Genomic DNA, 19,711 nt, shown 5'->3' with positions numbered 1-19,711 from the left:
AGAGATGCTATGCAGAGTGAATAAGCAAAATCTGAACAGAGCTGAGGTATGCAAATATAGAGGAAGGTCTGAGCTAAGTCTAGATTACAGACTAGAATTAATGGTTATGTCCAAAGGGATCAAGAAAAGGATGTAACAACAATGCCTTGTTGTACTTTAATGGTGATGAGCTTCTCACTCATTGAGGCTGTGAAAAACAGAGTTGTGAGTGGATACACAGTGTGTGAAGTCCAAAAATGGGTAGCTGGGTTTAGCTTCTATGGATGACATAGCCCAGAAGTAAAATTCAAAGGGAGAGGTTGAGGTGAAACATTGTGAAATTATCAGAAATGTGGGAAAGGTCTGAAGATAATCTTCAGAAGAGCACAATGGAAAAAGAAAAACCAGTAAGAGACAACCCAGGTAGAAAATAGTGGAATTAAAAATTCTAATTAATAGCAAGTTTTTACTTTGCAGAAGAGAAAAGGATTCAGAAGAATGAGTATAAAGTGCAGATTCTGAGCAGCAGAGTTTAACAAAGATAAATGTGGAAGTTGCCAAAATCTGCAAGAAGATTGTTAGAAGGAAATGTCCATCAGCAATTGTAAATATCACATTCAAACTGCTTAGAAGTCTGAGAGGAAAGGGAGAATGTTTGATGCTGCATACCTTGTGGTTGAAAACTTAACCTTGGTTAAGGTATGCACTGTAGGGAATGAGAAAATGGATAAGAATACAAAGCAAAGTGAAGCAGTAAAGGGAAAAAAGGCAGAGGTGAAAGAAGGGAGAGAAATAAGAGCAATCTAATGAGAAAATAATGAGAAAGATGGGGAAATTATAGTAGGCAAATGTGCAAGACTCTTCAGAGGAGCTGTAATGATAGGTGTACATATTGCCTCTTTCGCTAGATTAAAATCCATCTTCTTGGTCTTTATACAAAACTAAGGAATCTCAAACAAAGATCAAGGTGTGGAGAAACATCCTGATGATTCCTTTTGTTAATGTGTTAATGAACTTGCTTGGTTAATGTCATAGAAAAAGTCATATAAACCCCCAGACAAAAATCTTCTACCTGAACCTGTATGCTTACCAATGATAATGCTTTTCAAAGAATGAAGCCTAAATTAAAATATGAAAAGAAGAGGTGGGTAGATGGGGGTTCTTGGTAGCTGTTCATCTGCTAAGTGGGACAATTTTTTTTTCATCTTTATTGAAACTATTAATACATTTTGAAGCAAGTAAAGCTTTTGTGTCTTTTGTCCTTCCTTCTAATTTTGATTTTTTGTCTTTATCTGCACAACTACTTTTCCGCTAACTTGAGAGCTACTCTAGCCTATGCCATTCATCACAAGAACATCTCAGAGGGACTTGGAAGTGTTTCAAGTTTTAACAATCAGAGTCTTAACCTGTTTTTTTCTCACGTAAGTTACCTGCCTAGGCACAGGCACAGAAGACAAACACTGAATAACAGAAGTTGAATAATAATAGTAATGAGGAATTTTACATGAGAAATAAAAACCTGTAAAATCAGGTCTTTTGTTGCAGATTGCTGAAATATTTTACCAGTGTAAGAAAGAGTGTCGACATTTGTCAGGCTATCCTCCATAAATTAGAATGTACAGGGGAAGTGCAGCCTTGGCTGCCATAACTATCCCTGCAACATTTGCTGTTTTGTTATGCTTTTTTTTCTTTTGAAATATGAGGGGCTATTTGGGGGTATATTGGTAGTACTTAAAGTCTCTGTTTTCTTCGTTGATCTCTTTGTTCAGTTATCAGTATAATACTTTTTATCATGACCTAATCACATTTTCTGGCTTGCTTCTCTATTTAAAATATAAATTGGGGAGGAGGAGAGGGAGGAAATTGATTGTGTTGTTTGGTGGGTTTGATGGTTTGACTTTTTTTCAATGAATTTGTTGCTTTAGAATACTGTAGAATACTTTAGAATACTTTTAAATTGGATATAAGGAAGAAATTCTTTACTGTTAAGGTGGTGAGGCACTGGAATGGGTTGCCCAAGGAAGTTGTGAATACTCCATCCCTGGTGGTGTTCAAGGCCAGGTTGGACAGAGCCTTGGGTGGCATGGTTTAGTGTGAGATTTGCCTGTCCATGGCAGGAGGGTTGGAACTGGATGATCTTAAGGTCTTTTCCAACCCTAACTATTCTATGATTCTGTGATTCTAAGGTACAGCCTAGGAAACTAAAGTGTCAGTACTTATTTTCTCAGACTATTTTGGTAGTGTGCTTTATCCCTGACCTGGAAAAGCCACCTCTGCAGGTGAGAGGATAGTTCATTTTCCATAGCTCATTCAGTCCTTGTCCTTTTTGCTATGACTACCATTAAGACTGCTAATTATAGTAACAGGTTTGTGACGTGGGTACTTTTCTTCTGAAAACTGGTCAAATACATTTGATACAGGCCATAAAGCAGCCATTAGCAGGTACCGGGTTTCAGCCACCATCAGTCTGACCTAAGCTGTAGCTGAACAGTGCAGTAGTGGTTTTCCTTTACATCCTATTTATTTTTTCAGTGTTCCTTTTGTAACCAAGAAAAGCTCCCAGTCTGTTTTATATTTCCAATGGGTTCAAACCCTTTTCTGCTGAAACTGAGTTACCTATTTTCAATTGCAAGAAACTAAACCTGCGTGAGTTAAATAAGCCAGCACAAAATAATGCCAAGAGTGGGCCTTACACAGACTTAAATATGTTTGGTTTGGGTTTGGTTCTGGTTTGGTTTTTTTTACAAAAAAAAAAACATTGATGTTGTGGGTTGGACAGAAATCCAGAATAAAACACATCTTTCAAGTTTACAAATTTATTTCAGCTATTAATACTGTAGCATCTTCAAAAGAAAGGTTTTAAAGTATTACAGCTTTAAAACTTAGTTTGCTGGAAGAAAAGTGGCTTTTGAAAACTGATTTAGCATCACTGGAAAGGGAATAAGAGGAAAATATTAGCAAGACTTGCATTTTTTTCATGTTGGCACTCAACATCATACTTAGTGATTTAAAGACTTTGTGGAATGGTATTTTTACACTTATGTCTATTTTTTTAAGGAAACTTCATAAAGACTGAGGTTTTCAGACTTCTGTTGCTAACACTTTCCTGGGTTTCCTAGCAGTGGTTTTCTTTAAATGGAAATGCAATCAGCCTTTACTTCATGGTGCCTTCGATATTTCTTTCAGATCTGACCACTAAAGTCCAAGAGTCACATCCTCAATAATCCCTGAAAAAAATACTGTTTCTCACCCCTTTATTACATATAGATATATGCATTAGGTACACATATGGACATCTTTACCTTTCTCAGAGTTGTTTTGCAATATCACTGGATTTTTCTGTATTTCACACTCAGGAATTGTGTTTGGATTACAAGAACTTGTATGGGTAGTTGATGGTATTTATATACATATTGACTCTGATTCACTGCTTTCATTAGCACTAGAATTCAAAATAGCTGATTCTGACATCAGTGTTAATGATGTAATAATGCTGACTCTAAGCAGATCGTTTCTGATTCTGTGATATGCAGGGGCATGCCTGCTTTACCCGTGCAGGTGCAGATGTTTGATTGCACCTCATGCAAATTTGTGGAAGCATTAAATGGATAATTGTGTAGACATGGTAGCCCAGAGTGAGCCAGCAAAACAGTATTGGAGGTTGCAGCCAGTACCTAGTTTCATGTACCGTGACTGCACTTCCCTTACTAGTCATGCTTGCACTTAGCTAAAGATAGCATGGATAAATATATACAGCTTGTAGTTGCATCTCTCCCACCAGTGTGCATACATCCTGAGTGAGATCAGAGTCCTGTTGGTATTTATTTTATAGAAATTATCTTTAGTTTACATGGTTATTTCAACAGAGGGATAAAGATTTTCCTGTACCTTTTGAAAATATATGGCTAAGTTGATTTTGAAGATCTTGTGTGTAAATTTATTATTAGCCTTGCGTAATTACCATGCCTTCAGGGATGCAACTCTACTGAAGCTGGAGACCAGGAGTAGCCCTGGTGCTAGATCAGGAAAATGGGGGAAGACTGGCTTATGGGCCCCTTAGCTCACTTCTTCCAACAGCAGACATACCAGTCACGTTGTACCACTGCTCATGGTTCTGGCAACTCATCAGTTCCATATTTTGCTCAGCTTTATGGTTTCTGAGCTTTTACCTACCCACACAAACTTCTTTGTGCCTACAGTAGGTGTGCACAGAAAATGCTGGGTTTTGGATGCTTAGCAGGAATCTGACAGTAACATGAGAGAGGTGGGGTTTTTTCTCCATGAGGAGGCACCTGTGCTGCCTTCCAAACTGTGTGTGTGAAGTATAGTAAATATATGGGTTAAAAAAATGGTAATTCAAATCCCTATAGTGGTACTGATCAGATCTCTGTTTCTGTAGCAATGAGAACCAAAGGTGGCCATTTAAGGCTCACAGTTCATCTACCAATTTCCAGTTTTGCTTCAGGATTCTTAAAAGTATTAGAGTGCGTGCTTTAAACCCACAAAACTTACCTTTACCTAATTTTCACCATTCTAACCTAAGTTTCCACGGAAACAGGGTTGAAAAAGCTGCTGGTAGCCAGCAGGCAGCCAGCAGCCGAGAGTGAGAACTCTCCTTTGTCACTTTCCACTACTAGATGCCTGCTGCGTGCCAGTGTGCAAAGCTACCTAGGCTTCTAAAATCTGGATTACTTTCAATTTGAGGGGGAAAAATTAAATTAATCTACTTCTTTCTCTCTTTGGATTGTGTCAGTAAATTCCAGGAGGGCAAATGGGCTAATGAGTCCTGATCTGTTCAGTAATAGCGAGCCCCACATAATCAAAGCTTTCCCAACTTAACTGGGCCTCTCCTTTCATAATTTCCATGTTTTAAGAGTATTCTCTCTCAAATTTTGTGTCTGTGCACATGTAAACACATATTGTGGTACCGTAACTGTATCTATCTGCATATTTAAGCCTTTTTTGCATATAGTATAGTCTCTGTATAAAATTTCCTGTTTTCCTGTATACTTAGGGAACATTTCTGAATGAACACATTATAACTGATCCTCAGTTAAATATTAGGAGTAGGATGTGAATGGAGATGGCTTTTAACCAGAAGTAGATTATAGCTGCAGGAAGACTAAAGGGTCTGTTTGATCAAGACTCATACAAAACTGAGATAAGCATGCACAACCTGACAAGATCAGATTAGACCCTTCCCCCACAAGTACTTTTCCCATAAATATTTATCTACTTTCTATTATAAATAACCAGGAAATGAAAAAGAAGGATAGATACTTTTTTTTCTTTCTTTTTTTTTTTAATATCCTAAAAATAGAAATGCAGCTTTAAATCTTCATAGAATAATAATATTTTAAGTATGTACAAGTTCCAGTACTAGTTACTGGTTTTTAAATGGTAGCAAAGTACTGAAATTCTTCGTGGCAGCTATGTAAATCAGCAGCATTTATAAACAAAGAACTTTGTACATATGTGCATTTTTGCCTACTCTTGGGTACCTAAGAATTAAATAGCTTACCACCTATGAGAGAATAGGTGTTGACAGAGTCAGCACTGCTGTATTTTTAAGCTTGCTTGAGGCAACATAGCTGGCATTGAAGTTAAGCTTGGCATTTTTTCACCCTCTCCCCCCTTCCTCCAGCCCAAGTGAATGCTCACTTCATCAATGAGAAACACAACTGACTTGCCTGCCAGATGCAACAGAGATCCATGAATTCACATCTATTCTGTAAATTTGTGTTTCATTCAGGTTGTCGAGACTTTGACTTCGCTCCCTCGTGCAGTGGTGTTAAGGGGTAAAAATCTGAAGCCATACATGTGTCACTAATTCAGAACTGTCTGTTGGCGATTCACTCATCAGACACTGTGGATTGCCTTTCTGCTATAATAAAAAAGAGCTCTTTAGCTTTAGAATTTAAAACCTTAAAAATGTACAGAATAATATTTTTGCATTCATCTTTGAAAGTAAGGAGCATGTACTTTTTAAAACACTTATGTCACATAGGAATAATATTAATACTTTAAAAATCTCAAGATGAAAAATGTAAGTCCTTTTTTCTTTTCCCCCCTTTTTTTTTTTTAATCTTTTTTTTCCTCTAGCATTTTGCGATGGGATAATGAGACAGATGTCTCTCAACTGGAAGGACATTTTGACATTGTTATGTGTGCTGACTGGTAAGTACATAAAAATCATAAAACTCATGTTAGAAAAATAGCTTTGCTGGAGTAATTGTACTGTGCTGCTTGCTGATGGCTAAGCAAAGTCAACAAATGAAGCACAAAGCCACCTTAACCTCAACAAATTAATATTCATCTCCATGTGACAGTTATAAGGTAGTCTTCTATCACACAGTAACTTCTACCACATTATTTCCCAAAGATTGATTTTGAGAAGCATTTCCATTTTCTGGAATTGCCTCTGTTTCATGCTTGACGTATCAGTAAATGGACGACTTAGGCAAATTGCAAATAATTATGGCTCAGTGAGGAACAGTCTGGAGAAAAGGGAGTTTATCAACACAAACAGCTCAATTAGCTTACTTCTTAGGAAAGATCTGACTATTGATATAAGGGGATATGTTTTTTGCTCCCTGGAAAATCTTTCAGAGGGGAAAAAAGGATTTTCGTAACCCTTTTTTCCCCTATCATATTCTATTTCTTAAATAAATTTGACAGCAATATTTGTAGATGTAGGTTTTATACTATTTGCACAGGCACATGGTAATTGTAAGAGAATTCTTAATAAAAAATAAAAGTGCAGCACTTAATTTATAAAAAGATAGATAGATCCATGTTACAATATGCTATATTGTTTAATGATTTATGCACATGGATTTGATTATTGATACAGCCCTTTTTTGATACTGGATTTGCAAAATTGTGCTGTGCTGTATTTGCTGCATGCCAACTTTAGAAAGGGTACATTATCAATCATTTGTGTTATAGAAAAGGAGACAGTGTAAAAAGAGATGTGCAAATTTATTTAAAAGAGTCAGTATTCTTAAATGAATCTGCCTCTCCTTCATGGACATTTGCTCCTGACCCGTTAAATGTCCAAACCAGTAAAAGCTGTTTATATTTTGTTGCACATAACTGTTGTGAGAAACCGAACCCTGATAAAAACAGAGACTTCCTCGCACAGCTCAGTTCAGCAGATTTCTGTACCTTACTAAGAAATAGTTAAAGGAAAAAGGCAAAGGAAATACGAAGCTGTATATTGTCTTTTTAAACAATGTGCTTTTTAAGTGGCTTCTGATAAAATATTCCTCTAAAGCTTTTTTTCTTTTCTTTGATATTTTGCTATTTAAGTGAACAATTCAGATTTCAGGAAAGTTACTGGGTTTGTATAGCACAGGAGAAGGTGTGTTTAGTCATCTTTTTTTTTTCCTTTTTCTAATACCTGTTTGTTGACAGAATGCAACAGTGCTTCGTTTCTCATAGCATTTGATTTCAGAAAAGTTCTTTGTTCCCAAAAAGGGCAGAGAAGGGTTTCTAACTAATCGCTGATAATGTGCCCCAGAGATGCATCATCTGATTAAAATAAGGAGCTAAACAACACCATATGATTTCAGCAAGTAATTTAGTAAATGCCTTCCTCACCAAATATTAGAATGGATACTCCAGGTTTCATTGCACAGATGAAGTTAATGCTGGACAGGATTAGATCAGATTAAGTATGAAAGTCAGATCAGAGTGCTGGCGGACATGAGCAGGAGGGCAGCAGTCTTCTCGGAGGCTTAGACAAGGCTCACATATGGATGTTCTCCAGATTATGTGGGTGAAGCAAGGTCTTGCCAAGAGATTTAGAGTTAAATTTGTTCTTCACACAAATATCAAAACAACCTGGCTGTGCCATCTCTTGTATTCTTGATACTCACACCATGTCATCCTATTTGTGCTGGGAGTACAGCAGAGTGGAGCAAGATTTAAGTTGGGGTTTTTTTCAGTAATATTCCTGCCTGATACTCCTCTCAGTCTGTTTGGCAATAGTGTAGTTTCTTTGGGAAACAAAGAATCAAGCATGACAGGTAAAATACATAATGCATTTTCAATCCCTGTATTTTGTACATTTATTTTGAAGCACTTAAGATGCAGGTAAGTGTATAAATATTTATAGATTTCTAAAAAATAAATAGAAATGTGCAGGTTAGTTTAAAGTGCATCACAAATTGTTCCTATTTTCTTACCACGAGTGCCCATATGTATAGTTTAATAAGCATGAAAGTCCCTTCATTGTTTGTTTCTTTTAGAAATCATTCTTTTAATTATGGACATTGGGGTTTCTTATACATGAAAAGGCTGGGGGGGCGGGGGGGGAATGTTCCATGCTTTATCAAACTTGAATCTTCTTTTCATTTTCACGTATTTCTCTTCTGAGGTACAGAATTGGTTTGAGAACTGTTGGCAGGATTTTTACTTTCTGAAATTTTTGGGCTGCTATTGAAAAGAGCAAAAAAAATCTCTTTTCTTCTAGCTCCTCAGCTGAAACCTGAAGTACGCAGTGATAAAAACAGATAGAATAGATTGCATTCAGTTTAACACCATCATATAGCTCATTGTCAGTCAATAAAATCTGAGATTAGAACAGAGAACTAGAAAGCAAAAAAAATCTGAGTTCAAATATTAGGTACATGGATAAATTTTTATTGAAGTATTTCCAGCAAGGGTGATATTGTCTGATTCTCTGAATAGCTAACCAGTGGTACTGCTTGATCCCATTTACATGAAAACAAGCTCTATTCATAAACATATTCCAAATCCACATGGAGGTTCAAGTAAAAATGTACATGATTACAACTAGCAGCCATATGTTTATATTCATATATTTACAGCCAGACTTTCGTAAAGCTTGTGTGCAAGAGTGGAAAATAAGTTATTTCCCAGAACAGACAGTCTATTAGTTAACAGCTAAATTTAGTAGCTCAACTAGATTATAAAATAAATAAGAGGCAAACTGTGAAAGCTAGTCATTATTTAACCATTCAGGATTTTGACAATAAAAATAGTTTCATGGTTCAGCAGTTCCGAAATAACTTGTAAAATGTCAACAATGAGATAAAAATAAGAGAAAAAAAAATCATCTTGGTGAGGCTACACCTGGAAGAAGGATACACTGGAAAAAGCCCTACTGAAATAATGGAACTTTAAAGTATATCCACCAACCTCATGTTTTCGAGGGGCAATTTAAAGGCCAGGTGAGGGCTGCTAGGATTTTAGACTTTCATTTGCCCTACACTTGTGGGTATGAAGTCATGCAGGTGCTGGAATTGTAACAGTGAGTATGAGTAGAGGAGGAGAAATAACATGTGCCTGTTACGGACAGGTCACAAACAAGACTCTTCCAAAGCTCTTGAGGACCTCAGATTTCTGATTATTTAAATGGAAGCATATATCCTTTTCTTTATTACAAAACGTTGCTGAAATCTTTAATCCAAAGAGCTTGAAGGCCAGTAGGACTGAGCCAATCGAAAAACCTTTGTCTTTCACACTCTTGTGGAAAACATTTTCACACGTAATTTTAATGTAGAGACAGTATAAGGTCTAGATCCCCATATCATTTTGGAAATTTACTTAGACTGATTGTATTCTTAAAGTTTGGCACACGCGTAAGTATTTACACAACAGAGACCGGGGGGACTATCCCATGTTACTTTCCCTGCTAAAATTTTTGCTGAAGACATGGGAAATTGTGGATTCACCAGGAATGTAGAACTGAACTGAAAGGATTCTTTAAGTAGCTTAAAACCTGTGAATTTCATCTTGGTTAGTGCATTTCTTTTAATATAAGGATTTTTTTTTGCAGGAACACAGTCAGATCTCTGTCCTTCAGTTTAAATTTACTACTCATGTTAAGCCTGATTTCTTGCACACACTTTCAAGTACATTGGAATATGATGACATGGAAGCAAGTTTTTTTCAGTTTATGTCAGCCATGTAGTTGAAGGCAAACAAAAAGATAAATGGCTGTATTCAGTAGGCACTATGTATAAATGTAATCATGTCTGAAGTACACCTGTAAACGAAGCTCTTTTACCAGTTGCATAATATGCAAAAAGAGAAATCAGATCACATCATAGCCTATAAAATATATGCCTCTTACTGCGAGGGACAAGATGAAAGGGTATCAGCATGAAGCAAACTGAGAATCTACTTGGTTTGGTTTATTTTAATTTGTTTGCTTGTGGCTGACTCTTACTTCTGTACAGTTTTGATATAAATTTTCATTTTGGTTTTAATAGTAATCTAAAATTACTGCCTGCCTGCCCATTCATATTTCGCAGGTTAAGAGCACTGCCTAAACAAAGTCTGAATCCTCAACTGTGTTCTTGCCTCTCTGCTGCTGTGATCCACATTTCCTTCTGACCCAAGAAATCCTTGCTATTCCTCTCCTGAGCTACTGCTTTCACAGTGTCCTTGCTACATAAACATGAGACATTACCACTAAAGTAATGGCGAGCTAAGCCACATTTGAACTGAGGTGCGAGAAGTGAGTGTAAATGATTTAGAACACTACATTATTTAATTTCACTAAGCTGGTGTGAGCTTTAAAGGGTTCTCTCGGGTACATTTTCCGTATGCTCTGGTAGCATTTAGTCATACAAAATCTATTGCGAAGAGAAATTGTGTGACTAAATCTCCTTGCATGGTCCAAGTCCTGTGCTGGTCCTGTCTGTAGCACAGATTATCTAACAACTTCTTAAAGATTTTCCTCATCCAAGGCATCCTTTGACTCAGAGGGAGGATGGAGATATTCCCTGGAGTCACTGCATTGCATGAACATTGCTTCCAGCCTTCTCTGCTCCCTCTGGTCACAGTATGTGGCTCACAGACCAACAGACTGAAAATCACAATATTGGAGACTGTTTTAATTGAAGTAGGTCCTGTTCCCAGGGACAGGCTTTTTGGATGGCAGGGACAATTTGGGAGCAGACCCAGGGCAACCATCCCAGGTTATCTGGATTTCCTAAGCTGAAAGGGCTAAGAGTTAGCCTCCCATACCACCAAAATTTCAATTGGGGTTGGACAGAAAAGGTATTATTGAAGTTGTCTAATGTAGCAGGTCATGTAACCATTTGAACTTCTCAGACACTCAGTTTCTGCTGAACAAAGGCCTGTAGTTCCCTCATTGTAAAGGAACAAGATTGGTGGCAGCAGTTGTGCTCCTATCTCATTGTAAAAAGAGAGAATGGTATGCAGCTCCATTAAAAAGGAATTTAGCTCTGGTAAGCTGCCCCAAAATCATGTTTTCACTACACTGCTTTCAAAAATAAGAAATATCATAGATGCATTTTTCATTTTCAGTATACTTTTGTCTACACAGGATCTCAGCCACTCCTAAATGTGTGCATGCTTACATTGGTTTATGTTGAAGAAAATTAATCATTTGTAGTGATTCTTTTGGGAGACGACTCATGCACTGTATTCCACCTCTTCTGCAGGTGGCTAAGTTCATGGTGAAGTGGTGTCTTATGCTATCTATCTGAATAGGGATCTACCTGAGGTGAATGTCATTAAAACTCCCAGCAGGTATTAGACCTATCACTTGCTGTTTCAATGAATGAAATTCAAACAAGCATTTTTTCAGTAAGGTTCTTCCAGTAAGATTAATCAAGGCTGAGGGGCAGCCCTCATACCAATTGCTAAAGTTTACGTTTTCCTGTGGGCAGGCTATCAGAGAAATTGTTAGAGAGTACTTCAGTATCTTGAGAAGAAATTCAAAAGGTATTACTTTTATATGAAATGTTCTTTAAGAAAAATATAGATACCCAGTCTACTGCATTTTCTCAACAATATGAGCTTCTGCCAGATTTTACTGATGAAATTTGGTCACTGCCAAGTTTTCTGATAGGCTCTTACATAACTGCTTGACCCTATTATATGTAATATTGTATTCTGCTTGATAGCTATGGAGTGTCTGTACCTCAATATGCCCACATTCTGTTCTCAGTGACTGGCAGACCACTTTTTTCTCTTAGGTGTTTTCATATATTCTTTATATTCTTTAAGAAATTTCAAACCTGGAAAAAAACTTGCATCTCTTCAGAAAGAGATGTTTAAGAATAAAAGAAAGGGAAGTATCATGAAGAATGGACAAAATGCCATGTAGTGTGGATCGCAAGCTTGGCACAGGCTGGGAAGCAGTTTTATTGCAGAGAAAGAATGAAAAATAATGAAGAAAAAAAAATCACATAATTGGTGGCCTGCTTGACAGACTTTCTCGTCTGAATTGCCAATATAAATGCAGCTCATGGTAGTAAGGACTGAAAGGCATCAGTTGCTATCTGATGGTTGTTCACTAACCATTGTAAATGCACTCTCATCCACAGTAACTACATGTCCACAAATATCTAGTCAAGAGTGATTGGCACCCTGGTTGCCACTATTAGTATATACATTAAGGTACTGAGGGGCATGAAGAATGAATTATCCCCTCAAATCATAAGGTAATCACACCAAAATAGGGCTGAGCATGTTGGCAACATCACATGGGAAAATTGACTCTGCTGCTATCCTTGTGAGACCCATGCTGGAGATGAAGGATTTCACTTTTGAGAGAGGACAATAGTGTTTGAGGGAGAGAGGAGGTAGGGCCTTGTAAATCTTTACAGTGATAGATAGAGATAGACTTATAAAAAGAACAAATATGCATAATAGTTAACAATTAATACCACAACTGTGAAGTTAAAAGGAAAAGATACTCTTAGTGGTAACACTTGAAATGCAATAGTAAACATTTAAAAAACCTCCACACCCCCACCTTGTATTAAGAAAAAAAACATGTAAAATGTTAACTTTGTCTATTGATCCTGATTTCTGCTGTGGTAGTATTTTTCATAGCTAGCATGTGTGATCTGGGCATTTCAGCTAGAAATATCTCTTCATGATGATGTTTTACCTTTGGTTTAGATTATATTTGGTTTCATGTATTTCATAATATTTAGAAGTACCTGACCTGGGCAGAAATGTAGATCATAGTTTCTCTTTTACAGCATTGTGTAAACATATGTAATTAGCCTTGTACTTATCTGCATTAGTATCATTAGTATTGAAAACCCATTTTAATCTGGATTCTCTTCTCTTCTCAATGTCAGTCTCTTTCTGGACCAGTACAGAGCTAGCCTTGTTGATGCAATAAAGAGATTACTCCAGCCCAGTGTAAGTATGTTTCTATTTTCTCCTGAACACTGGCTTCAGAATAATTAGTCTGTGCACAATGATTGAGAGAGTAATGGAATGGCAGGATTAATGTCATGTAATACTTTAATACTTATTATGTCCAACTTCAATTGAGTCTTCTAATCTATCAGATTCTTTCCTAATCATAAACTAGGAAACTTCTTATACTTGGCCTTCTGATAAGGAACACAGTGGGTAGTAAAATAAATGAAACCGCTTCAAAGATAGCGTCAGATTATTTTTATCAAAGCGTCTCTCAAGTAGTTTCCTTTGATAATAATGTCTTCGTATTAAAGTAAAAGTACGATATTGAAAGTTTTTATGTTGGCTTCTGTCATTTGTAATCCCTTCAATTGTAACCTTTGTCATTGTGTATTTATTTATTATGAAAGACTATTTTTTCTTTTCATTTCTGTTTATATAAAATGAGCAAAACCCTTATGCATAGATTGTAGACTAAAACTTTTTTGCATTAAGCCCTGTGTTTACATTTTTTTATGCCTTGGAATATAATAAAATTAAGCTTTTCATAAAATGCTTACATGTTCTACAAGAATGTCATTAAAGAAATATTTTACTGATTTCAATCTATTAAGCTGTTAAATTGAGACCTACAGGGAAAAAAAATGCTGTCATATGCTTATGCTTATACCCAACAAATAATGTTGAATCTGAAAAAAAAAAACAATTAAAAAGAAAATATCAAAATGAAAATAGGAGAAAACATGTGAAGTAATTGCTATAGGTAGGAATTTGAAACAGGAATTTTACCTTTAATGCTTAACATAGAAATCTTCCACTAATGTAAACTTTCCATTTCAGAACAAAAGTATTTCATGTTAGCAATGCATTCTCCAAACTTTGTTTTAAAATTGTATTGTAATTTTGTACAAGAGATTTTCTCTATAAAGGGAACAGAAGACCCAAACGTGCAAAGGCTTAAGAAACTGAGTCGTTTTAGCCATGTGAGTAATCCCATTCTTTGCTAAGAGTGATCAGGTTTCTATTCTTGGTTCTATCACAGACTTTCCTGAGTGACCTAAGGCAAGTTACTTAAGACTGAATTATTTTAATGAGCAGTGAGGCAAGGCTGCCATGAAGACAGGAGAAACATAGCCACACTAAGGAAAAGGTTACACACACATTTCTTTTATTGGCAGCACGGGGAGGTTAAGCAGCTGCTGCCCAGCCCAGGGTGATGCATTCTGACTTTCATAACGTATCATCAGTTGTCAGGGTGCAGTAATTTTGGGGATGAAAGATAATCAAAGCTAATTCCAGTTAAAAAAAATAAATGTAAAAAGTACTTTTTTTTTACAGCCCAGATCAATGTCCCTACCTGGTTCTTCAGGTAGCCCCATACGCCACTGTACTGGCTCCACTTGCCAGTCCTGGGGTGACAGTTTGACTTGATGATCTTAAAGGTCTTTTCCAAGCAAGGTGGTGCTAAGATTCTGTGAAAGGATACTGGGGGAGAAGAGTAGGAGTGTCAGGAAGAAAAGAGTACAAGAGATGCTCTGGTAACTGACCTGGCTTACAGCCTCTGGAGTGAAAGAATAGCTGTTGATTGCTTTGTCTCCTGCTTATACCTAATCATGGTCTGGTGGTCTGTATTGCCAAAACCGTGAGTACACACATACATTTGTGTATGCACACACACACTCATTCTTTACCTGGACTGATTAGCCCAACCAGTGAATTTGATTTTAAAAACAATGACAATAAGGCAGATTGAATCTTAAGTGGTGTTCGTAGCTCAAGTTCCCATCTATAGACAGTTTAGGAATTGATAACCTGATTTTAAATGAAAACTGACCTGACTTTGTTGCTTTTTAACTCCAGTCAGCTAATTCAGATTCAGAACAAGCCTTTGTTTTTCAGAGCAGATGAACTACATTCCTTTCTGAATGTAGATGGAATAGAGGGACACGGCTTTTTTGTCACCTGCCCTCCTAGTGTGGGTTCCTTCTGATTATTGTGATTAATAGCATAGCCTGTACTTACTTGATATGCGTTTTAGGCTACAATTCCTGTTTCTTATCAGCAGTGCTAGCTTGGGAAATTGTTGCTCCTTTCCGGTTGCAAAGTTTTGGACCACTGTCCAAACTGTATTTTTTAACTAAAGTAATTTGCCTAATCCTCTTTATGGATGGTTATATGGATGGATATCCGGTCTTGGCATGGCCTTTCAAATTACTGTAATTCATAACTTAGAGGACAGCAAACTATTACATGGGGTGGAAGCTGGGAATATGGACCCAGACACCTTAAAGGAGCTCCCTCGTCCAAAAAAGACGTGTTGAATGCCTCCAAGCATATGCTTTCATGGTTTGAAAGACCCAAATATAAGTGTATATTCAACTGAGATTCCAAGAGAAGATGCAATCACAAGTACAAGATAGTTATTATTTTTGCCATTCTAATTAACCTGTATAAATCTCAAGTTAACATCAGAGGAAACTTTACGAAATGGCCCTGTATTTTGGCCTTTAAGGGAAAAATAAATTAATAGTGATCTCATTTGCCAGTTGCAATAATTAAGAATAGTTTATGAGCATTGCTTTATGCCCAAGCTAAGGCATAAACTACTTTGATTAAGTTCACTCTTCTACAGGACTTATTTTGTCTCCAATTTAGAAGTTACATTTCCTTACTGGAAATATTTTGCCCAGTTGATAGAGGAACAATTCCAAATTGAAGACACATCTAGATTAAGACATCTTTCAAGTGAACCTACGATAGAACTGTTCAGGGAGAGTAATAACCAGCAAAACTGAAAGGAAATGTAGAGTAAACAGAAAATTATGGGTATCTTTACAAAACTGCCTTGAAGGGCAAATCCAGAACAGGACATTTATTCTTACTGTTAATTTAAAAAGAGATCAATTTATCTGCAGTGTTTCCTTTTTCATTAAGGATGATACCTGTTCCTATTAGAATCATTATGACACAGAGTGATGTGTTTCAGGTAACTTTTTGTTTTCCTGGAGACAGACTCTGATCACTTCAGTCATCTGATTCATAGTATGGCCGCATGAGCAGTTGTATTGGCACCGCAAGAGGGGACCAGAAATTCCCACAAGCAGAAATAAGCAGCTCGCAGGGTTATTGGGGGCTGCAATTTCTGTCTGAATTTGTTGTAAATGCAAACGCCACCTGTAAACCGATTCCAAGAATTAGGCACTGAAATCATACACCAAATAAACTTATCTTCAATGTATGTATTTTATTCCTCTTATAAGCATTCTACTTGACTTGCCAACATTTAGTTTTATTTTTTTTCTATAGTTAAAAATGTACTTGTCATTTCAATCTCAGAATAAGCAGTTGCTTGTGTATTTTCCTATTTAGAAACATCTTTAATGAAGGCTTTGATTCTGCTGTGGCCTATCCCAGTGAAGTCAATGCGATGCTATTGAGCCATAATCAGTACCAGCAAATAAGACTGCATTTAATAATGATTCATGAGTAAACTTAGTCATAGTCATGTCCAACATGTCACGTTATTTTACTGAAGCATTTTAGTGAGACTTCAAACTACTGCAGGTGACATTTTCTTGTGTGTTTTGTTCACAAGTATTTTCCTGGCTGAGGAAAGGCCATTTTGAACTTTAAACATCACCATAAGCTGGGAGGCACATTTGTGTTCAAATCAAATGAACCTGGGATAGACTATCAAGTATAGATCCAGACCACTGGTCTAATTGTTTTTATTGTACATCAACCAAGAAATGAAAAACAGTTTAAAACCAGAAATGGGAATGGAGCCCCAGAACAAGTAACAGAATTACAGAGATCAGGCAGTTGACAAGAAAGTGCTTTAAACCCAGATTATGATTGACCAGAACTGACAACAGTACCTCCACGACGCCTGCCAGTTTTGATGAGATTATTGTAGTCTTAAATCAAGATTTTTGGGGGTTTATGAGCAAAGGCAAGATGCTCAGGTGTTTTAGATGCACACTAAATTCAGTAGGTGAGTGGGTTTTTACACCAACTACGGAGCTGGCCAAAAGTAATTGTATGATGTTTTCCATAAAAGTCCATTCCCCTTTTTTGAAGTTACGTCAAGATTTTCAGCCCGGTTTAAAGAGGTATTTCATACCATGTTTATTTCTATTTTACTCTATTTCTCTTTCAAATTAAATCTGAAGTCATCTACAGAGATTATGAGAAGGAATGACCACATGGTCTGCTGACTCCAAATGGAAATCTGTAAGGGAGTACTGTATGAGCATTGCTTCCTCATTGAAGCTGTTGGACCAGTGGCCAGTGTAGGGCGTGCAGCCTCCAGCAGCCTCTGTTCACAAGGTTTAGCCATTCCTGAAGTCCCCGTGTGAATCGTGTGGTCAGTAAGGCCTGGGTGGGGAACACATTTCCCATTACAGTGACCTCTCTGTGAAGCTGCCCATGAAGATGAGGGACTCCAGAGAGGAGTCTCATCCTTCTCATGCCAGGAAGAGTCTCTGCAGAACAACATTCTGGGGAGTGTGGGGTGGCAGCAGGAGGAGGAGGATCCTCGGTTGAAGGTTTCCTTTGCTGCCCACTACTTTCTGATGACATTAAAGCATGCCAAGGATGTGAGGGAACTGATTGTGAATTTCCTGTGTTTAATGTTTTTCATCCTGAGCTGAGCCTATATTCAGACCTAACATTTACATAAGCAATTCCAGTGCCTTGGGTGGGAGTTTACACCCCTTTGCACCTCATATTTAGCCACAGAATTAAAGTTACAGCTACATAAATCAACAGAAGTGAGTTGCTTTGGATGTTGCCCTGTGTCTCCTTTGTGCTTAAATTTCCCATGAGAAAGATGAGGATAACAGTATTTTCCTTTCTCACAGAGGCATTGTGATAATAAATACAGTGTTGGGGTATTAATGATTGGGGTCTTTTAAGTACACCTTAGTACCATAGATACCAGTGTAGAGTTTTTATTGCTGCCTCACTGCATGTTGTCTCAGCGTATGTGTATATGAGCTATAACACAGATCTGTTCCCTCTCCTCCTCACTAAGTATCTGTGTCAGCAGTGTAACTTTCCAGAGTTGCTGTTGAAATTCTCTCTTCTGGTCAGTTTTTCCTGTGGTATACAAGATCGCATTTTCTCAAGCCAAATATTCTTCTAGAGCATCTAATCATTGTATAACTCCTTCAGGTCCCTGAAAATATCTTTTTTTGTCTCTTCAGTTGATTACAGCACCTCACAAATTAGTCTTAGCTGTCATTAATATAGAGGTTAAATACAAGAATCAGAGTAAACTTTGTGGCTCCCCTCGGTGTGATATGCTGTTGGTTGATATTAACCTTTGTTTACAGCTCTTCACCCAATTTCCATTCCATGTGACAGAACACAGTTTTCAGCCGATTAGAATTAATTTTTAAGTAAGATTTCAAGAGATGTTATATCAAGTAGGTTAGGTTTGGGGCTAGTACTTTGCGCGGAATGACTAAGATCTGTCATTTCAAGGTACAGTCATTTCTGTTTTCTTAAATACAGAAGGATGAACAAAAAATTAGCAAATGGACCATAATGTATTGCCTGGGCACCATAAATGGCCTGATTGTCTTGAAAGATCCAGAATTACTATGCAAGAGCATTAAGTCCTGCTTTAAATGCAATTTACCAATTTCAGGTCAAATTTTGTTGGCTGCTCAGGTAGTTTAAAATACCTTCAAAAAAATCAATTATTAGGTCTGAATTGCTTCCCATTTTGCCTTGTTTTACACTGTTGTAATTCCACTGATAGCAAATGGGGGGTACTCTTCTATGTGGGAGAGTGAAAAAAAGAAATCAGTATTTACCGTCTTTGCATGGTCATGAGCTAACAAATAGATTTTGCATTGAGTATATGTTTTGTATGCTTTTTCTGTGTTTTATTTTGGTAATTCATAACCATCATTATTATATGAAAAGGAGCAGATGTCTGGCAGTTGGCAGTTTTCTAAAGAAAATATTTATTTATTACTTTCTATTTTGCGTTTGTTTAATCACAGAAATCTTGCATATTTTGAACAATTATTCATATTACCCATTTTAGTGTTTAACCAAGAGAACAATTTACTTTTCTAGCATGAGTGTATTAAAAGCTTAGTCAGGTGTGTGTTATATCTGGTTCCCTTCCAGTTTTAAATATGTATAAATTCTCTTTTTAATGTTCCAGGGAAAAGCAATGGTATTTGCTCCACTCCGAGGGAATACTTTAAACCAGTTTTGCAATCTAGCTGAAAAAGCTGGTTTCTCTATCCAAAGACATGAAAATTATGATGAACACATTTCGAACTTCCACTCCAAGGTTAGTTTTCTGCTTGTGTTAGATAACACTTTAATCCGCATTGCATTTTGAAGAGATCATGGTCCTTTTGGCAGGTAACCTAAATGTTTGATTAAAGTACTCCTTAGGTGTGCTGTTTCTGAACAGCTATTTTTGTATCTGATTATTTTGTGTGGTAGAACCATCCTTTATCTCTGCACGCCTTGAAGAGTTTTGCAGGAGCATCTCCTGTTTACCCTTTTCATTCATGGAAATCTAATTTATGAGAGTCTTTTCTTG

The 19,711-nt window shown here is 37.0% G+C and overlaps 1 protein-coding gene across 1 annotated transcript in view; it reads left to right on the top strand.

Annotated features, from left to right (window-relative positions):
- CAMKMT (calmodulin-lysine N-methyltransferase) overlaps positions 1-19,711 on the top strand; it is a gene marked incomplete at its 3' end in the record, with an annotated part of 211,457 nt that overhangs the window by 185,826 nt on the left and 5,920 nt on the right. The window contains exons 8-10 of the mRNA XM_080616738.1: positions 6,082-6,156; positions 13,074-13,137; positions 19,322-19,453. Of these exons, the coding sequence (XP_080472864.1) occupies positions 6,082-6,156; positions 13,074-13,137; positions 19,322-19,453 (271 nt within the window). The remainder of the gene's footprint in view (positions 1-6,081; positions 6,157-13,073; positions 13,138-19,321; positions 19,454-19,711) is intronic.

Source organism: Psittacula echo (genome assembly GCF_963264785.1).
Source record: "Psittacula echo genome assembly, chromosome: 4".
NCBI lineage: Eukaryota > Metazoa > Chordata > Aves > Psittaciformes > Psittacidae > Psittacula > Psittacula echo.
The sequence above is the reverse complement of the archived record's forward strand: the minus strand, read 5'-3'. Positions and strand labels throughout refer to the sequence as shown.